We start from the raw sequence: 22,254 nt of genomic DNA, 5'->3' as shown, positions 1-22,254 counted from the left end.
CCTCTTCCTGTGCCCCAACCACCCCTCTCCCTTCCTAATAATCTGTAACTTGTTCATTTTTCTTTTTTAAATTTAAATTTTTAAATATATTTTTAGGCATTTATTTATTTATTTAATATATTTTATTGATTTCAGAGAGGGAGAGGAAGAGAGAGAATCACTGATCAACTGCTTCTTGCATGCCTCCTTCTGGGGACTGAGCCCAAAACCGGGGCATGTGCCCTTGACTTGAACCCAGGACTCTATCCACTGAGGAAGAGAGTACTACTAAGTAAGCTGTAAATGGCTCTGATTGGCATATTAAAAACAATTAAAAGGAGGCAAGGAGGCAGGTGATCAGTATTTCTCATCATTGATGTTTCTATCTCTCTCCCTCTCCCTTTCTCTCTGAAATTAATTATTAAAAAATACTTTCAAGAATTCATTTGAGTTTAATGTCACTGAAATGAATGTGAATCACATATAGGCCATGAAAGGAATTTTGAGATGAAAGCAAGTTTTATCACTAGCTCTCCTTAACTAATGAAATATTTTTTTTATTAAGTTTTATTTTTTTATTTTTTATTTTTAAATATATTTTATTGATTTTTGTACAGAGTGGAAGGGAGAGAGATAGAGAGTTCGAAACATCAATGAGAGAGAGTCATCGATTAGCTGCCTCTTGCACACCCCCTACTGGGGATATGCCCACAACCAAGGTACATGCCCTTGACCGGAATCGAACCCGGGGCCCTTCAGTCCCCAAGCCGATGCTCTATCCATTGAGCCAAACCGGTCCCGGCAACTAATGAAATATTTTACATCTCATCCTTGGGTTCTAGCTATAGCATGAAGTGCTATATACTACTTATACTCATAATAGAAAAAAATTTAAAACTTAAAAAACATTTTTAAAATTGATTTTTAGAGAGAGAGGAAGGGAGTGGGGGAGAGAGAGTTGTGAGAAACATTGAGCTGCCTCCTGCACTCCTTCTGGAGATTAAGCTGACGACCCAGGCATGTACCCTGACTGAGAATCTAACTAGCAGCCTTTCAGTGCATGGGATGACCCCCAACCAACTAAGCCGGGGCTTAAGACTTTTTAAAAATCAACTCAAACTGTGTTAGTCCTGTTCTGTTCAGATTATCAACTTTCCTTGACCACCTCTGACTCAATCCAATCACTACCATTGATTTTTGTTAGTTTATATCCCTTCTTCCTGTTATGGGGCCTGGTCACAGCCATTTTACCAGTTTGCATTCTATGTACTTTGATCTGATATGATTCCTTACCTTACATGTTTTAACTCTTTCCATTAATCTAGTTGGAGGTGAGGCACAGTTCTCGGGCCAGAAGTAAGCCTCACTGTTGGGAAAACATGTTTACATATGTCCACATTCCATATTACTCTCAAAACAAAGTCATTATTAGCCGGGAACTGTTGTTTGATCCCAAAGCAAACAGTACTGTGATTGTTGTCAAGTTAAACACTTTGTTCCATATCCTTTGCCCAGACAGTTTAAGAGATAATTGCCCTTAAATTAGGTGAAATCTAGCTTTCAGATATTTCTGCTTTTCCCTCATGTTTTCACTTATGTGATGATAGGATTCCTGAATGTTATTTATTTAAATATTTTTTAATTGATTCAGAGAGGAAGGGAGACAGAGAAATAGAAACATCAATGAGGAGAGAGAATCACTGATTGGTTGCTTTCTACACACTCCCCACATTGGGAATTGAGCCTGCAACCCAGGTATGTGCCCTGACCGGGAATCGAACAGTGACCTCCTGGCCCATAAGTCGACCCTCAGCCACTGAGCCATGCCAGCTGGGCATGAATATTAATTTTTTTAAATGTTTAAGTTGTTATATACAAAGAATAAGAATTGTGACAGTTTTATTAGTACAATGACTTCTTTTAGTGTTGTTCTTATATCTGTGTGTTGGTATGACTTAGAATTTTGTGACTCATGTTGACTTTTAAAGTGGTTGGTAGGTTAGAACTGCAGCGTGACACCTAGCTGTTGGTCACCAGGGAGCCTCAACCTCTGGTTTTCTTTTTTTTTTCTTTTTAAAAAAATATATTTTATTGATTTTTCACAGAGAGGAAGGGAGAGGGATAGAGAGCCAGAAACATTGATGAAAGAGAAACATCGACCAGCTGCCTCCTGCACACCCCCCACCAGGGACATGCCCGCAACCAAGATACATGACCTTGACCTGAATCGAACCTGGGACCCTTCAGTCTGCAGACTCTATCCACTGAGCCAAACCGGTTTTGGCAACCTCTGGTTTTCTAAGTGATGGCCAGTAGAACACTCACTCAGGGTCAGATTCAGCATGGGCATTGAACACTCCATGCTCCTTTTCATGGCTTGTCTATTGCCATTGCCTTCTGACAGTTCTATGGGATGCAAAATCCAAGTCATTTAAAAAATTTCCCTTTTCCATTATCCAGCCAGTCTTAAGTCATCAATCTTTATGTTAAGAGTCATGGAGCCCTAACCAGTTCGGCTTAGTAGATAGTCAGCCTGTGAACTGAAGGGTCCTGGGTTCGATTCTGGTTAAGGGCACATGCGTGGGTTGTGGGCTCAATCAATGATTCTTTCTCATCATTGATGTTTCTATCTCCCTCTCCTTTCTTCTCTGGAATCAATAAAAATATATATATTTTAAAAAGAGTCACGGATTCTCACAGGCACAAATCATTTCCTTCCTAGCCTCACTGCTTCCACTCTAGGTCATGATAGTGAAGAACACTCCCTGAGAGGGATCGTGGGCAGGTAGAAGAGGGTAAAAGAAGGATAAATGGTGATGGAAGGAGACCAAACTATGGGTAGTGAACACACAATACAATACACAGGTGATGTATTATAGAATTGTACATTTGAAACCTATTTAATTAACTAATGTAACCCCAATACATTCAATAAAAATATCTTTTTAAAAAATATATTGGCACTTGCTGAAGCTGGTTTGGCTCAGTGGTAGAGCATCGGTCTGCGGACTGAAAGATCCCAGGTTCAATTCAGGGCAAGGGCATGTATCTTGGTTGCAGGCACATCTCTGGTAGGGGGTGTACAAGAGGCAGCTGGTTGATGTTTCTCTCTCATCAACGTTTCTGGCTCTCTATCTCTCTCCCTTCCTCTCTGTAAAAAATCAATAAAATATATTTTTAAAAAACTAAAAAAAAAGTATATTGGCACTAACTGGTTTGGTTCAGTGTATAGAGCGTCAGCCTGCGGACTAAAGAGTCCCAGATTTGATTCCAGTCAATGGTGTGTACCTTGGTTGCAGTAGGGGGTGTGCAGGAGGCAGCTGATCGATGTTTCTCTCTCATTGATGTTTCTAACTTTCTATCTTTCTCCCTTCCTCTCTATAAAAAAAAAAAAACAAAATATTTTTTTTAAATATATATTTTTTTAAATCGATTTTTCACAGAGAAGAAGGGAGAGTTAGAAACATCGTTGAGAGAAACATCGATCAGCTGCCTCCTGCACACCCCCTACTGGGGATGTGCCTGCAACCAAGGTACATGCCGTGGATCAGAATTGAACCTGGGACCCTTGAGTCCACAGGCTGACCCTCTTATCCACTGAGCCAAACCAGTCAGAGCAAAAATTTTTTATAAAAAATAAAACACTCCTTATACCCCCTTCCCTCTAATCCATTTACACATACTGCTAGCTAGCTGAGTTTTCCTGTAACCAAATGCTCTGTTCATACCTTTACCTCAATTTGACCTCTTTTAATGGCACTTGCCATAAACACACTTAAACACATACACATCTCCTTTTGGCAGCTGAATGAAGCCCAATTTTTTTTTTAAATCCCATTACTCAAGATCTTTCCCATTGGCTCTCAGTCTTTTTAGCCTCAGCTCCCTCTCCTTCCCCACAGTGTGCAGTAGCTCCTGGCCTCCTAGAACTTGCTGGGACTTTTTTGGCTTCTGCACTCCTGAAGTGATCTCTCCTGCCTCTGAACACCCCCACATTGTATTTTATTTTATTTCTGTTTACCTTATGGCATATTGTCTGAAGTTATGCTTTACCATTAACCAAACTGCTTTTGAATCCACTTATTTAATTTTCACAACCAGTATATCAGGTAATACAGGTGTGCCTTATCACAAGGGAGGAAACTTAAGACTTGCGGAGAGAAATGTGACCTGCCCAGGTTTTGCAATTAATATAGGGTGGAGGCAAGACTCAAATCCAAGCCTCCTGGAACATAAGCCCTAAGCTTAGTTCTCTGTGCTAACTACCTTTCTTGGTGCCTGAGTCTGCACTTAAATACAACTTTTCTAGTTGCCTGCAAGCTACTTAAATTGTTTTATTCCCTTAGAACATATATATGTATATGTTATATTAAATATATTCATATATTACATATAGTGCAGTTCAGTGTTCTTTGTAAAAATCATGCTCCCCTTTCTGAGCCTTGTTTCCCCATCATGGTTTTTATTTTTTATATTTTTGTTAATCCTCACATGCGGATATTTTTCCATTGCTTTTTAGAGAAAGGGAAAGGGCAGAAGTGGGAGGAGAACAATGTGAGAGAGACACATCAACTGGTTGCCTCCCATAGAACCAGGGGCAGGAGTGAACCTGCAACCCAGATATGTGCCCTTGACCAGGAATCCAACCCCTGACTCTTCAGTATGCCAGCAGATGCTCTAACCATTGAGCAATACCAGTTAGGGCTTATTATTTTTTTAAGTAGAAGTGATGCTTATGTGGTATATTACAAGTTATAAGACTAAAGCTTTACATAATTAATTTAATATCTGGGATAACTTTTCAGCAACGCACTTCATTTGCATGTGAGAAAAATTAAACCTTGCTTGACTACTGAGCAATGAATGGTTCCATACTTTTTAAATATAAGTATCCTGATTTGTATAAAGTTGTAACTAATTTTTATGTTGACTGGATGGCAACATATATATCAACAAAAGCTGCTTTGAACTCAGTAACAATTGTAATGGCTTTGAATTTTATTCATTACATAATCATGTTTAAAAAGTAATAATACATACATGTACAGACATCTAGAGTTCAGTCTGCAGGAAATGCTTTGTGTCCTTAATACTTATGATCTTCCTGGTAATTCCATGGTTCCCAGTTGGGAGTCACTGTTGTGGGGATTCTGATATTGTCCTCCATCCAGAACTAGGAGGGCAAACCCTTTCCCGTGTTTATCCTTTTGAATTTTGCATCATGTGCATATGTCACCTGTTCAAAAATTAATTAAGTTCATGGTTGCTGAAACCAGTTTGACTCAGTGGATAGAGTGTCGGCCTCTGGACTGAAAGGTCCCAGGTTCGATTCCGGTCAAGGGCATGTACATTGGTTTCGGGCACATCCCCAGCAGGCAGTGTGCAGGAGGCAGCTGATCGTTGTTTCTCTATCATTGATGTTTCTAACTCTCTATCCCTCTCCCTTTACTTTCTGTGAAAAATCAATAAAATATATATATTTTTAAAGTTAAAAAAATAAAAACAAGTTAGAATTTTTCCTAGTCAGTGTTCAAAATGGGGTTTATATTTGTTTATATGTAATAATGTGGGATTTTTCCAAACTGCTCTTTATCTCTTTTTGCAGATCTTTGTAGAATTTGATGGCTGTAACTGGAAGCAGCACTCCTGGGTTAAAGTTCATGCTGAAGAAGTTATTGTTCTTCTGCTGGAAGGCTCCCTAGTATGGGCACCCCGGAAGGATCCTGTCCTTATCCAGGGCACTCGAGTCTCAATTACGCACTGGCCAGCCCTGGTGAGTTACTTTGTTGGCTAGAAATATATTTGGACTTTATTCTTATACTATGAACTATGGTTGAACTCTTTGAATTCCTCAAACTCCAAGCTTTGTTCTTAACTCACTTTTATTCTGAAGTTAGCAAAGCAAAAATTGGGAGAGGTCTTTTCTCCTGTTCTCTGAAAATTTGTATATTACATAATATTTTATGTTTTTTGTTTCTCAATTTTTTACCTCTTGTTTTTCTCCTAGTAAGGCTATGAAACAATGTTTGTAATCCTTAAAGTATACTCTTTCCATAGAAACTTTCCCCCCAGCTTTGTTGAGATGTAATTGACATTTAACATTGTATAAGTGTACTACATGATTTGATATATAAGTATATTTTGAAAAGATTACCACAATGTTAGTTAATATGTACATTGACTCATGTTGTTACTTTTGTGTGTGTGGTAAGAATTTTAAGATTTATTCTCTTTGAAACTCTAAACTATACAATACAGTATTGTTATTTATAGTTACTATGCTTATATTAGATTCCCAGAACTGACTCATCCTATAACTAAAGTTTGTATCCTTTGATCTTCCACCCCACCCCACCCCAGTTCTGGCAACCACCAGTCTACTTTCTGTATCTGTGAGTTCAGTTTTTTTAAAATATTTTGCATAAGTGAGATCATACAGTACAGGCAGTCTCGAGTTATGCGGAGATCCTTTCCTGTGTAACTCGATTTTCGCTGTAAGTCGGAACCAACCTACGTCACTCAACATGGAACACATACACAGCAGTAATGAAGTGAAACAGTAAAATAATTTTAAAAGAAAGATAATAATTCCTGACCTTTACTTGTGGTAAATAAATAATAAAAAACATACAGCACAGCCGAAACCTGTTTGGCTCAGTGGTAGAGCATCGGTTTGCAGACTGAAAGGTCTCGGGTTCGATTCCGGTCAGGGGCATGTACATTAGTTGCGGGCACATCCCTAGTAGGGGGTGTGCAAGAGGCAGCTGGTCGATGTTTCTTTCTCATCAACGTTTCTAGCTCTCTCTCTCCCTTCCTCTCTGTAAAAAATTAATAAAATATATTAAAAAAACAAAACAAAACATAAAGCACATATATACATATGTTGAAATGGTGGAGTTTTTTTCTTTTTTTATAAATACTGTAAATGGGAGATGGCAACGTAACCATGAAACAACCTAAGTCAAGTCCAGCGTAGCCTGAGGATTGCCTGTATTTGTCTTTCTCTCTCTGGTTTATTTAATTTAGCCTAATGCCCTCGGGTTTCATCCATGTTGTTGCAAATGGCAGGATTTTCTACTATTTTTAAAAAATATATTTTATTGATTTTTTACAGAGAGTAAGGGAGAGAGAGAATTAGAAACATCAATGAGAGCGATCAATCAGCTGCCTCTTGCACGCCCCCTTCTGGGGATGTGCCCACAACCAAGGTACAATACATGCCCTTGACCGGAATCGAACCCGGGAGGGACCCTTGAGTCCGAAGGCTGACTCTCTATCCATTGAGCCAAACCGGTTTTGACGATTTTCTACTATTTTATGTATAATATTACTTTGTATAAACACAAACACCACATTTTATTTATCCATTCATCCATCACTAGACACTTACGTTGTTTCCATGTCTTGGCTATTGTAAATAATGCTGATATGAACATCGAGGTACAAAAATCTATTTGAGGTAGTGATCTACTTTCCTTCCGATATTTACCCAGAAGAGGGATTGCTGATCATATGGTAGTTCTACTTAAAAAATTAAATATATATATTGGTAGTTTCTTTTTTTAAATAAATAAATGTTTTTATTGATTTTTAGAGAGAGAGGAAGGGAGAGGGATAGAGAGATAGAAACATTAATGAGGAAGAACATAATCTATCTACTGCCTCCTACACATCCCTCCTGGGGATCTAGCTGGCAACCCCGGGTCCTGACTGGGATTCATTTTGTCTTTGGCTGGAATTGAACCTGGGACCCTTCAGTCCACAAGCTATCTCCTATCCACTGAGCCAAACCAGCTAGGGCCAATTGAACTTTTAGAAAAAGCTCAAACAGATATGGGTTCCTTGGTGACTTTGTAGGCTATTTATTTATGAAACAGTAATATGAATTTGCTCATGTATATTTATACCAGTAATTATTTTAGAAATCTCACAAAGATTTCAGGAGTTCTAGAGATTATAACGGTGTAACTCTTTATTCTGGGAATTTAATGTTAAACTAGCCTTCTTGAAGCCAGGCTTTAAGATTAGTCAGATCCCTGGAGAAAATGAGGAATTTCTCATTCTTCTTTTCCTTTTTTGTTGTAAAGAGTATCAAGCTGACTTTCTGCTCTAGTTTGCTTCCTAGACTAGGGTTCCATAGAACATGATTATTTGAGGGCCAATACTGGGTTAGGAATGTTTCCAAGGACTTATGCTCTAGCTTATCTGTATTTACTGTTGTGAAAGATTTATTAATGGATATTTTCTCTAAAGTTAGAGATTTGGTTCAATTATTATTTTCTTTTCTAAGTTCTAATAAATTTCTTGTCATTGTACTTCACAGACTTTCACTCCCTTAGTAGATAAACTCGGTTTGGGCTCTGTGGTTCCAGTTGAATACCTTCTGGATGGAGAGCTTCGTTTCCTGTCAGATACTAATGGGTTGCATCTGTTCCAGGTACTTAACACTTGCTCTAGTCCTAAGCTTATTTATTTCTCTCCTTGTTAATTTCTTCATTGGTTATAAATATGGTATTTCCATTTTTTCTTTTAGCATTGAAATAAAATACTTCCTCTCAATAATTCCCTGTGCCTTTTAGTGTTTTTCTGCTCCCTTAAAAAGTACATTTGGTAACTTGAAGCTTCTTTCTTCTACACAACTCCACTCTACACTTAAATCACTTAACACTTAAGACCACAATTCTTCTGGCTTTCTCCGAAGAGGCAGCTTCCCAGAAGTGGTCTACACTTGTCGTGTCAGTGGCATGGAAGCTGATTCTGAGCAGCATTAAATATTGAAGTGCTTAGGTATATCTTTAGTTACAAAGAAAAGGGATAAGTTAGTCGTTTAAACAAACTAGCATCTGAGTGAGAGTTTCAGAATTTATGGATGCTAATATTTATTTCTCATTAGTAAGGGGTACTGTCTGAAGATTATAAATTAGGAGGCCTTATAATGACCAGCATAAACTGATGAACTAAAATAGATCCAGGGACACAGAAGTATTGAACAGACTGTCGAGCCTCAGAGGGAAGGCAGGAGAGGGTGGGGTAGGAAGTGGGGGAAAGAGATCAACCAAAGGATTTGTATGCATGCATATAAGCATAACCAGAGGACACAGACAGAAGGGGGATAGAGACATATGTAATACTTTCAACAGTTACGAATTTACATTAAAAAATAAAAATTAGGAGGCTTAGAAGAATTTTGCTGTCTTATTGAGGCAGCTAAGAGAAGTCTTTTCTAAACTATATTTTGTGATATATTAATAATGATTTCTTTGTTGATATGTTCTTTTTTCCCTCATTAAGGCTTCACTCTCTTATCAGCCTTGCTTTTTCTATCTTTTAATATTATTGCTTATATGGGTAGGTTCTTGGTAAATGTTGGACAAATATCAAAATAAGGAAAAAGATTTATATGCAATAAAATGTTTTGTGGTCATATGAGTATGAGAAATACTGACCTACAGATTCTTTTCCTATATGCCTTTAATATACTGTTATATGTAGAAAGATATATAATATTTCCAAACCTAATTGATCTTAGCATCCTTATTTTTTATAGAGATTTCATGAGACTAGGGTTCTATAGAATATTCTTTGATAAGTCATACCCTCATGGGTATTATGATTTTTCTCATCTGGTTAGTTATTGCTATTTATTTTAATATTCAATTGTTTTCTCTTATCTTTACCAGATGGGAACAGAGAGCCAAAACCAGATTCTTTTGGAACATGCTGCACTGAGAGAAACAGTTAATGCTTTGATCAGTGACCAAAAGCTACAAGAGATATTTAGCCGAGGTAAGAACAGGTAGTCTTCTGTTCCTGAACTCTGAATCAAGTGTATGGTCACTGGCCAGGACTGTAATACATAGTCTTGTTGTTATGTGAGTTTTGTTGTTTCTTCATTTCCTTTGTATGTGTTTTTTAAATATGTTTTTATTAGTTTCAGAGAGAGGGAGAGAGAGAGTGTGTGAAACTTCATTGATGAGAGAGAATCAACCATATTCTGCACATCCCCTACAGAGGATCAAGTCCACAATCCTGGCATGTGTCTAACCAGATCTAACTGTGACCTCCTGGTTCATAGGTCAACCATTGAGACACACTGGCCAGGCTTTCTCCATTTCTTAAATATTATTATTAAGGATTAATCTTGTAGTAGACACAGTGTTAAGGTAGTGAGGATATAACCATGACCTAGACTCGCACATGTGTCAAACACAAGGCCCGCGGGCCAAATCCGTCCCGCCAGGCCTTGCAATGTGGCCCGCACCGCGCTGTCATCACTGCACTCCGCTGCGTTTCCATCACAATGACAGTTTATGACTGTTCAGTAAACCATTCGGCCCGCGATTTAGGCTGGATTTTAGATTTTGGCCCCTTCTCTGATTGAGTTCGACACCCCTAAAGAGGATATCTCTGCTCTTCTTGAGCTTACTGTCTGTAAGGATCTCAAGGACTAAAGACCGTTGGTACCAACAAATAACAACTTAGAGTGCAAGATATATTCATAAAGGAAGATGTCCACACACTCATTTCCATTTGTTATAGGTGGCAGGAATGGCACGATGTGTCAGATCAGCAAGGTCAGACCAAACCTGGGTTCAGCAATCTCGGTAGTTGGGTTCTAGCTAGGAAAGAATTCAGAATAAAGACCAAAACTGTAAGAGAACACTTATTTTGTAAATCACAGAAGTAAAACGTAATTCCTAGAAGAGATGGTTTTAGAAAATAAGTTATAGAGGTAAAGGAAAGGCCCTTGGAGCTTGGAGTGAAGTAGCTAATGGTAAGATGCCTTGGGCAGGGTTGGGGTGGGAGAAGGGAAAGGCAAAGGTGTGCTCTCGGAAGGGAGTCCAAAGGGCTTTTAGGGTAGAGATTTTAGGGGAGATCTCAGGAAAAGATCTTAATAGAATATTAAGCAGTTTTCCAGGCACTGCTTGGAAACCCTGTCCTTTAGGGTTCTGGTCTACACTGATTGTTTGGCCAACACCAGGGCAAGGAGTCCTTATTCAGTGCAGTGGGGCCTGGTGTTAGCAGTGGCTAGTTTTGTTGCTTATCTGGACCTGGACCTGGAGCTAAAATATAACTGAGGCATAGATGTTATCTCTAGGGAGGAAAGATAAGGAGTCACCACATGACCAGCAGTGTGAGGAAAAGTCACCCTGGGGGTGAGGTCCTACCCTATAGTTGATTGTCTATTGCTAGACACTTGTGGCTTTCCTCCCTTATGACCTTCTATACCTGCCCATCATCCTTGCTCTGCTCTTGAAACTACCTGCAACGCATTAACAGCATGTTATTTTTAAAAATCAGGGGTTGTGGGCTCGAACCCAGTGTGGGGCACACAGGTTAGGGGTGGAGAGGATGTGGCCAATCAGTAATTCTCTCTCAACATTGATGTTTTTATCTCTCTCCTTTTCTCCCTTCCCCACTGAAATCCTATATAATAAAACCCTAATATGCAAATCGACTGTACAGTGGAACAACTGGTCACTATGACTCAGGAGCTGCCCCCTGGTGGTCAGTGAACTCCCACAGGGGGAGCACTGCTCAGCCAGAAGCTGGGCTTTAGGTTGACAGCACAGTGACAGTGGCGGGAGCCTCCCTCATCTCCACAACAGTGCTAAGAATGTTCCAACTGCCGGCTTAGACCTAGGCCTACATTCGGACATCCCCTAAGGGCTCCTGGACTGTGATGGTGCAGTCCGGGCTGAGGGCCCTCCCCCTCCCAGGACAACCAATCTGGTGCACCAGGCCTCTAGTTAATAATCCTGTCTAATAAGAGTAATATGCAAATTGATTCACTCCAACACACAAGATAGCTGTCCCCATATGGTCAAAGATGCCTGCCCCCGTGGCCACCACAAGATGGCCAGCAGAGGAGGGCAGTTGTGGGTGATCAGGCCAGAGGGGTGGGGCAGTTGGGAGGGACCAGACCTGCAAGGGAAGGTAGTTAGGGGGACCAGGTTGGCAGGGGAGGGCAGTTAGGGATAACCAGGCCAACAGAGGAGGGCAGTTAGGGACACTTGGGCTGGTAGGGGAGTAGTTAGGCGTCGATCAGGCTGGCAGGCAGAAGCAGTTAGGTAAATCAGACAGGCAGGCAGGTGAGCCATTGGAGGCCAGCAGTCCTGGATTGTGAGAGGGATGTCTGACCTGACCCTTTAGGCCTGATTCCACCAGGATTGGGCCTAACCGGGTAGTAGGACATCCCTTGAGGAGTCCCAGATTGGAGAGAGTGCAGGCTGGGCTGAGGGAAATACCCCTCCCTGTGCACGAATTTCGTGTACCGGGCCTCTGGTGTTTAATAATCAAGGAAAGGTATGTGGGAGAAAGAATGTATGGAAAAATTGATAGCAGAGAAGAAAATCAAATGAATAGAATAATAAGAGATGGAGGTGTATATGAGAATGTATAGAAAAATTAAGGAAGCTTAATTATAGCTCAAAGATCATTTAAAATAAGTAGTGATTTAACTATATAGTCTCAATTGTATAAGATATGCAAGAGAGAGAAACAGTCCTTTTTTGTAGGCCAGCAGGGTAATATTACCAGCTGATAAAGTAATATGTTTGAAACTGTGTTCCTAGAAGACAGGTGCTATATTTATTCAGGCTATTATTAGGGTAGAGGTTGGTAACCTCATAAATTGAAAACTCTACCTACAGTTATTGAAAACCAGATAGAGTATAAATGGTTATATATCATTCATAATGTCACTTAACAAAAATAGTACATTCAACTTATTGGCCTCCAACTTTTTTTTATGTGTCAGATCTGAATATATTTTCTTTTTTAAAAATATATTTTATTGATTTTTTACAGAGAGGAAGGGAGAGGGATAGAGAGTTTAGAAACATCAATGAGAGAGAAACATTGATCCGTTTCCTCCTGCACTCCCCACCTGGGGATGTGCCCACAACCAAGGTACATGCCCTTGACTGAAATCTAGCCTGGGACCCTTCAGTCTACAGGCTGTTGCTCTATCCACTGAGCAAAACCAATCTGAATATATTTTCATACTACCTGTAGTTTTTTATTTATAAGTTTCCTTTCTCTTCCTTATATTTTAGAATGGTGAGATTGAGATAAGGTGAAATCAGAGACCTGGGGGATTCTAAGAAATTTTCTAAATAAACTAAATTTATAAAGGTCACTGGGAAAACTTTTATTTTTGTTTGTTTGTTTGTTTGTTTTTGTTAATCTTCACCCGAGGATATTTTTCCATTGATTTTTGGAAGAGAGAAGGAAAAGACAGAGAGAAACACTGATATGAGAGAAGCACATCAATTAGTTGTCTCCTACTGCACCAACCAGGGGAGGAGCCTGTAACCAAGTACGTGCCCTTAACCAGAACTGAGCCCGGGACCCGTTATTCTGCAGGCTGGTGCTCTGTCCAGTGAGCCGAACGGGCTAGGGCTATGTTTTATTTTTAAATTGATGAGTACGGTAAGTCTGAGATTGCTCATTCAACTCCATACAAGAAGACTAACAGTGCCATATATCTGCACCAAATAGTTTTCCTTCTGCTTTTAAAAACAATTATGAAAGATAGCATAGCCAAAAATATTTTATACTGACTCATCTCTCCATTAGGTCTCTACAGTGTTCAAGGTCACAGGGTCAAAGTATATCAGCCCGAAAGGGAACAAAGTTGGCTTTATGGTATTGTACACCATCAAGATTCCATTACTCGTCTTATGGATGTGTCTATAACTGAGGTAAGGCTTTGTGTTATGTGTTATTTCATCTTACAGGTGAAGCAAAAGGGAGCATCCTGAGGAAGAAGACTTGGGTTCCATATGTGGCTCTATTGCTTAATGACTGACCTTGAGAAGAAAAGCTGTTCAACTTTCTTAAACGTTGTTCTCAACCCCTTCCTTCCACATTGATCTCATAGCACTGTTGGGAAGTGAGATAATGAATTTGAAAATGCTTTGAAATCTGTAAAACAATATACAAATGTGAAATGCTATTATAATTTTATCATAAAGGTTAGTAGTTAAAAATCTTATTAGCATTTGGTTTTATAATACTTAGACCACTCTCCCTTAGATATTGGAAAGTTGTTTCTAATGAAGGAAACAGAAAAGTATGGCATCTAGAGCAACCTGAAAAATTGTGTCAGAAAAACATTAGATGAGTATTTTGAAGCAAACAGATTTGTATTTACATACCTTTGAATTGGTTTCAGACTTGGTCTTGGCAGTCACGTGTAATATAAGCATAATTATTTATATTTTTGAGTTTTTAAAAAATTATTAAATTTTCATTTTAGAATTTTAAGCAATATTCATATATAAAATAGATATGAAAAGCCTTTCCCTCCCCTAGGCAAATATCACTACCCACAATAGTAACCACCATTAACTGTTTGGTATATATTATATATTCTATAATTTACTTTTGTGTATTTAATTGTAAATTAACATCTTTCTGTGCAAATATATAGAAATCTGCCGTGTTCTTTTAGAATAGATACATATTATTCAACTGGATGGATGTTATGACTAACTTAATCTAAAAATAATGGACATTTAAATCATTGCCAGTATTTTCAATAATACATGTAATGCCACATGAATATCCTTGAATATATATCAATGTACACTGTTTCACATTATTTATTGGGATAAATTCCCAGCTGTGGAATTGCTAGGTCAAAGTATATGCACATTAAATCTGACAATGTCAAATTGGCCCTTTCCAAAAGCTTTTATTCTTTAATAGTAGAGTAGTGCTTTGAATGATAATTGGTTCTGAAGGTTTTTGGTTTCTGTAATGTACAGCAGGTTTTAGAGATGCAGAATTTGAAATTAACATCCCTGAAAGAGACCCAAATTCTTAAAGCTTATCATAGTCCTGACTTTGTTTCAGTTGCTATCTATCCCAATAGTAATAAGATAGTAAAATCCCTGCTCTGGTAGAGTTTTTATTCTACCCTGTTTCCCCGAAAATAAGACAGTGTCTTATATTAATTTTTTCTCTCTAAGTTGCGCTAGGTCTTATTTTCAGGGGATGTCTTATCTTTCCATGCACTGCGTCTTATTTTCGGAGGATGTCTTATTTTCAGGGAAACATGGTACTATGGGAATAGAAATGCAAAGATAATTACATAGATTAGAAAAATAAATAATTGTATCCTTGGTGGACAATGTATTAAATCTTTTTCCCGCTTTTTCATATTATCTGTTATCCTGCTCCCACTATAGACTGGTGAGATCAAGTCTGTAGATCCCAGACTGATTCATGTGATGCTGACAGATAATTCAACGTCTCAGAACGAGGTACAGTAATGGACTAAGTCTCTGAGTAGACTCATGACCTTGCATTATGTTATTATGTAGATTTCTTATATGTGTATTATCTATGAATACCCTTTGGACTTCAGCTCTGGCCACTGTACATTTCTTTTTCTTCTTTTTTTTCATGGTCTTGTCTAGTTAAGAAAGAATAGTCTCAAGAAAAGACCTAATCTGAGCAAACTCTTTTAATCATGGCTATGTTGCCCAGCTGTTTTGAACTCCGTAGCCTAACTATTTCTTCTTCTATTCTTCCAGGACAGGTATATTTGAAAGATACAGTGGACAGTTAGAAATATAATAAGCAGCCGTACTATTCATGACCTACCCAATAATAAGAAATGGAAGAGAAGTTACATTCTCTTTCTTTCCATTAGGTGGTATTGAGCTCCAAAAGAGTCTGATTTTCCTTATCCCAAGAAGGTCAAATAAAACAGGTATCTAGTTCAGTGCTCAGCACACAGTGGATTACTCTATAATTACTATGAACTAGACCAACTCTTGGTTCATTCAAAATTATCGTAGTCCAAAAAATATACATTGTAAATCAATGCCTGAACCAATCAAGGAATTCTGTATGATTTTCCTTCAGTAGAACATTGACTAGGATGGCCATCTGTCCCCATATTCCTCATCGTCTCTTAGCACTTCTGTAATATTGCTGTTTTGGCCACTCATGCTAAGTATAGTTCTTTCTCATCTTCTTTATTCAATCATTTTTTAAAATATATTTTATTGATTATTTACAGAGAGGAAGGAAGAGAGAGAGAGAGAAAGAGAAACATTGATGAGAGAGAAACATCAATCAGCTGCCTTTTGCACACCCTCCACTGGGGATGTGCCCACAACCAAGGTACATGCCCTTGACGGGAGTTGAACCTGGGACCCTTCAGTCCGCAGACCAACGTTCTATCCACTGAGCCAAACCCATTTCAGCTATTCAGTCATTTTTTACTTCATAAAACAAGTTGAGGGTAGGAAAAGAAAAATCAGGGTTAAATTTAATAACTCTTTACTACATATAATATTGCCACAAATAGGATAAGTCTCTTTGTTTACATGGTTGAAAACACATTACTTTTATGGTATTTTGGGCCCCTTTTTTATTCCCTTCCTTATTTCATTTATTCGATTATTATGTGCCAGGTACTGTTCAGTTGGCTAGAAATGTAGCTGGAGAGTACTGGTTTCATGTGAGTAGCAGCTCACTATAAGTAGGACATACATAAAAATTGTTGCTCAGGGATACTGCTGTGAGCCTAGATGAATCAGAGGTAAGATTGATCTATGGTTTTCGGCAATAGATGTTGATTCTGTTCAGCTTTGCCATGATGTGACTATCTTCTTAGCTAGCAAAGAATAATTATTATTGACAGTTCTGCCACATTTTACAGTAATCGTCCTTAGAGATCCATCTCATCTCTTGAGTGAGTGAGCAAGAAAGGAGAAAGGTCGCTGATCATACTTCTGTAGTCTACAACAATGAAAACTGGGTGTTGATAGAGGTTGAAGAAGGGCTAAACAAGTCTTAAAAGGATCAATGAAAACGATTTCTAGAAAACAGAAACAGTTCTTAAATGAAAGATTTAGAAACTTAGATTAATATTACCAGAAGTATAGGTGAAACAGAAAGAAATCTTGGGTTTTGGTTAAAAATTTGGTTAAGAAATTAAAGAAGACAAGATGGAATTGAAGGCAGGAAAGGGAAGGAAGGAGGGAGGGAGAGAGGGAGGAAGAAGAAGGGAGGGAAGGAGGAAGAAAAATAAAGAACTAAAACTGACTAAAGAAATATAAAATTTGAAAAAGTTACAACACCTATAATAATGATTACAAAAAAAAATACAGATCTGCACAAAGAATATATAAATATTCAATGGCTATAAGTAGATTTATTGTTAGGTAATACTAATAGCTAAATAACTATGTTACTGGCTTATTGCCACCCTACCAAATGTTATCACTGAATTAAACTATCTCAAAGTTATCTGAATAAAGCTAAAATGAATACCTGCTTCTTGGTGGGATACCAATCTAAGAATGTTTCATATACTAGTCTTTGCTGCACAAAGATTGCTTGAAAGAATGTTAGCTGTGTCCCAAGCCCCCTTCCCTTTGTCCTTCTCAGAGAAGAAGATAGGAATTGCCCCTTCTAACCTCTATCTTTTAAGGTTATCCGGCCTCTCAAGTAAAGCACAAGTAAGAGTTCATGAGCTAGGCTGAAATTATTGAAAGAGCTAAGAGATTTGACTGTTTGGTCTATGGTAGCATGCCTTTTTTCCTTTCCTCTGTCTAATAAGATCTGGAGATTGCATCTTTTTAAAGTCTGTAAGAGTAATCCAAACCTGCCTCCGTTGGTCTCACTTTTCCTTTAGTCACAGACTCACAAATGTCTGTTTTCCTATTGTCACCAGTTTTTAGTGGCTTCTGGAGGAGGAGATTTTATATTTCAATATTTGAAATGCCATTTTCTGTCAAACAAGGAATTAAATATGGAATAAAGCCGATTTTTTTTTTCATCAAGGGGCAAATGAGCTCCCAGGCTAGCTTTGGCAGTCTGTTTTGTAAAAGAAACTCCACGGATTTTTAAAACCTTCCTTCATTTGAGGAAATACTGCATTTTATTTAAGAGAAGGTTTGCTGAGTGAGTTAATCTCTAGTGACCATTATCTTGTACGTGTGTGTGTGAACTGAGTCACAGGAAGATTGGAGCTTTTTGACATGGGCAATGTTTTAGAGCTGGCATTGGAACTCAGAGATGGGAAAGAACTAATGATTTATGATTTTCACAAGATGGAAAGTCCCTTGTAATAAATTTTCTTTGAATTTTGTTTTGTAGGGGGGTACGTTAAAAGCAGTAAAGTCTTCCAAAGGCAAGAAGAAGAGAGAGAGCATAGAGGGGAAAGATGGCCGGAGGAGAAAAAGTGCTTCGGACTCTGGGTGTGACTCTGCATCAAAGAAATTAAAAGGAGACAGGGGTGAAGTAGACAGTAATGGGAGCGATGGAGGTGAGGCGAGCCGAGGGCCCTGGAAAGGAGGGAATGCCAGTGGAGAGCCAGGGCTGGATCAAAGAACCAAGCCACCACCGACTACATTTGTCCCCCAGATTAACCGAAACATTCGCTTTGCCACTTACACCAAAGAAAACGGCAGGACTCTGGTGGTGCAGGATGGGCCTGTAGGCGGGGACACGACTGCATCTTTCACTCCGTATCCTCCAGCCACAGGGCAGACACCTTTGGCCCCAGAGGCGGGTGGAGCTGACAGCAAAGAGGCAGGAAAAACACTGGAACAAGCTGGTCAGGGCCTGGTGGCTTCAGCAGCTGTGGTCACTACTGCCAGCTCTACCCCAACCACGGTGAGGATCTCAGACACTGGCCTTGCAGCAGGGACTGGGCCGGAAAAACAGAAAGGCAGCTGGTCGCAGGTCCCAGGAGAGGTGAGTTGTTTCAGGGGCAGATTTGCAAGATTTGGTTTTATTCTTTCACTCTTTCTTTCTTGGTAACACATTAAAAGGCATCTCAAATGCTAGCTGGAAGAAGTATATCTAAGATGTGCTTAAATTAAACACTGTGGGTGGACCTTTATTGCTCAATAGACAAATGTGTATATTTTAATAATTTTATTAGCTCTTAAAAGTCAGCTGAACAACTAGGCTAATCAAAATTGATTATGTAACCCAATTTAATGATATATTATGATAGATTTTTTAATGCAATTATCTTTTTAGTTCATATAGTGGTTGAGCTGCCACCAGGCCTGTGAGAGGCAAGGTTAACAAATTACAGTGTTGGTAATAGTGGCACTATAATTAAGGCTATGTGGAAGCCACTGTTACCAACCCATGTTTTCAGTTTATCATTTTTTATATTTTCCCTTGAAGATGAGCTTCTTTCCCATGATTAGATATGGCCATAAAATTTTCTTTTCCAACTTAATCTTTTACTTAATTTTTTATTATTTATTGATTTGAGAGAGAGAGAGAGAGAGAACATTGATTTGTTGTTCTCTTTGTTCATTGGTTGATTCTTGCATGTGCGCTGACTGGAGATCAAACCCATAAACTTGGCATATCAAGATGATGCTCCAACCAACAGGGCCTGGCTTAATCTTTTAAAGTCTAACCTGGAAAATTTGATGGAATTAATCATAATATCCAGTTTACTTTTTCTTTTAAATCTTCACCCAAGGATATGTTTTTTCTTTCTTTTTTTTTTTTTTAATATATATATATTTTTAATTGATTTCAGAGAGGAAAGGAGACAAGGAGAGAGATAGAAACATTGATGATGAGAGAGAATCATTGATTGGTTGCCTCCTACATGCCCCCTAGTGGGGATTGAGCCTGCAACCCAGGCATGTGCCCTTGACTGGAATCAAACCCAGGACCTTTCAGTCCTCAGGCCGACATTCTATCCACTGAGTAAAACCAGCCAGGGCAAGGATATGTTTTTTCATTGATTCTAAAGAGAAGAAGGAGAGGGAGAGAGGGAGAAACATCCATGTGAGAGAGAAACATTGATCGGTTGCCTCCCTTACATGCCATCCCCAAACAGGGACCAAGCCTGAAATCCGGGTCTATGCCCTGACTGACCATCAAATCTGAGGCTCTGCTGCACAGGATGACACTCCAACCAACTGAGCCACACTGGCCAGGGCTACTATTGTCTTACAAAGTGGGACTTTTTAAAAATATAAATTAACGTTAAGTTGGCTCCCAAATCAAATTTGAAGCAGTATAAAAAACAGTTCTCACAATCTTCGGACTCTTATTTTGGTCACCAAAGTATGATTTATGATGCTAGTCATAGTTTTTTCAAGCTGGAGTATGAAATACTAAGATACTAAATTTTTTTAAAGTATGTATAGAAAACTACTGTGTGCTACCATATATTATAAACAAAGAATTGAAATCCCTGTTTGAAGGAGCTCACATCCTAAAATGGAATCATTTTAGGTATAACAATGCCAGAAAAAAAAAGCAAACACATTTAATCTGATTTCTTCCTCTCAAAATGCAATTTGTTAATCCCTAGTGTGCAGGGATGAGGAAGGAGGTAAAATGTCCAAGCAGACTGTAAATGCAAATTTTACACTGTTCATGATTTGTCCTCTATTAAATTGACCAGCATTCCCAAGAGAACTAGGTGAGGGTCTCTATGGGATTTCTAGATTGTATATCATCATATTGCTCAAATTAATTAAAATGAATTCCATGTCAAAGGCAGTGTGGACAAAAATGGAGAATTAAAAAAAAATCAAATTTTACATGGCACAAGAAGAGCTCCACAGAATGCTGTTATTCTTAGAAGAGTAGCAAAGCTTACTAGATGAAGTGTGGATTCTAAACAGGTTGGACAAATTTTTGTGACTGCAGCAGTAATTTTGCTAAGGTGTCAGCCTAGGTATTCTCCTTGGGCTAGGATTTTAAAATACAGAAAGGGATGTTTCCATTATGATACTGAATCTAAAATAGGGACACAACCCTATCCAAAAAAATGTCTTGCCCTTAAAATTGAGTTGAAATCATCTTATCATCACTTTAGTATAAGAAAAGGATTTGGAATTTAATCACTTGAAGGAAAATAAGACCATCCACATTGTTCTTCATTCATGTGTGTATTTATTTTTAAAGGGTAACTTTAGTAGTGAAACCTGAGCTACCCATGCTGGTTCCTTGCAGTCATGCAGGTGTCAAGGCTCCTGGCCAAATCCTGCTGGTGAAGCAACTGCAAGCCTCAGTGCTATGTCTGTCTATTCTTTTCTTTTTAGTTGATGGGGTTTAAGTCAACAGTTGTTGGTTTGTGGAAAAGAAAAGAAAACAGAATTATGAATCCTAAAATGCCCTGAAACTGTCTCTATAGAAATGTCAAAGGAAGGCAAACCTTCCTGATTCTCTTGCCTATGTGCTACCCTCAAGGAAAATCCTAATGTAGACTCCTCTTGAATATTTATTTATTTATTTATTTGTTTATTTATTTATTTTTTAAATATATTTTATTGATTTTTTTACAGAGAAGAAGGGAGAGAGACAGAGAGTTAGAATCATCAATGAGAGAGAGTCATCGATCAGCTGCCTCCTGCACACCCCCCACCGGGGATATGCCCGCAACCAAGGTACATGCCCCTGACTGGAATCGAACCCGGGACCCTTCAGTCTGCAGGCCGACACTCTATCCACTGAGCCAAACCAGTCTCAGCTCCTCTTGAATATTTAAAGAATACTTTAAGTAAATTGAAACTCCATCTTTTTTGTTTTATTTTTTCTCCCTCTCTCTCTCTTTCTCTCTCATATATATATATATGGTTTTTTGTTTGTTTGTTTTTTTAACAGAGCCCCTTTCTATCTGGAACATTTAAAAATTTGTGATAAAGTAACATATACAAAATTGACCATTTTAATAATTTAAAGTAAACAGTACTGTGGCATTTAGTGCTTCCACCATGCTGTGCACCCACAACCACTGACTAATTCCAGAAATTTTCATTACCCCAAAAGGAAGCATCATATTTATTAAGCAGTCATGGAATAATTTATTTCCAGTGTTTTAAAGTGAATGTTTAGGGTTATCATCATCTACTACCTGTGATTTGTTAGTCAAGTGCTAGGATCTGCGTTTTATTCAATTAAAGAGTATTATGTAAGTGCTCATACCTACATATGGATATTTCTGTTAAGGTAAATGGATGTGTAATACATATGAAAGTGATCCTACTTTATGTACATGCATTCTTTATTGTCCAATTTGTTATGCTGAATGCTTTTGTTTAGTGGGCATATCAATATCTTTTTACTTTTTCTTGGTTGGAGGCTTGTTAGCCTAATGATAACACAAGTGTTCAGTAATCAGTATGCTCTTTTTAACTTAGTATCTTTAGGTTTAACTTTAATTGAAACAATGTTAACTTTCAGGTTGACTTGAACCCATAGATAAATGGCCAATTTCTAAAACTTTTCTTTAATGTACAATGGGCTTGTTATGGAGCTGAA

The 22,254-nt window shown here is 38.3% G+C and overlaps 1 protein-coding gene across 6 annotated transcripts in view; it reads left to right on the top strand.

Moving 5' to 3' along the window:
- KDM3B (lysine demethylase 3B) overlaps nucleotides 1-22,254 on the top strand; it is a 57,771-nt gene that overhangs the window by 10,294 nt on the left and 25,223 nt on the right. For 4 of the 6 annotated variants that reach the window (XM_045576541.1, XM_045576540.1, XM_036425003.2 and 1 more), the window contains exons 2-7: nucleotides 5,585-5,752; nucleotides 8,303-8,416; nucleotides 9,660-9,765; nucleotides 13,561-13,685; nucleotides 15,177-15,251; nucleotides 18,103-18,702. In XM_045576541.1, the coding sequence (XP_045432497.1) occupies nucleotides 5,585-5,752; nucleotides 8,303-8,416; nucleotides 9,660-9,765; nucleotides 13,561-13,685; nucleotides 15,177-15,251; nucleotides 18,103-18,702 (1,188 nt within the window). The remainder of the gene's footprint in view (nucleotides 1-5,584; nucleotides 5,753-8,302; nucleotides 8,417-9,659; nucleotides 9,766-13,560; nucleotides 13,686-15,176; nucleotides 15,252-18,102; nucleotides 18,703-22,254) is intronic. The other 2 variants (XM_045576542.1, XM_036425006.2) reach the window with 1 other exon arrangement.

This window comes from Pipistrellus kuhlii, unplaced genomic scaffold (assembly GCF_014108245.1).
Source record: "Pipistrellus kuhlii isolate mPipKuh1 unplaced genomic scaffold, mPipKuh1.p scaffold_m20_p_8, whole genome shotgun sequence".
Lineage (NCBI taxonomy): Eukaryota > Metazoa > Chordata > Mammalia > Chiroptera > Vespertilionidae > Pipistrellus > Pipistrellus kuhlii.
The sequence above is the reverse complement of the archived record's forward strand: the minus strand, read 5'-3'. Positions and strand labels throughout refer to the sequence as shown.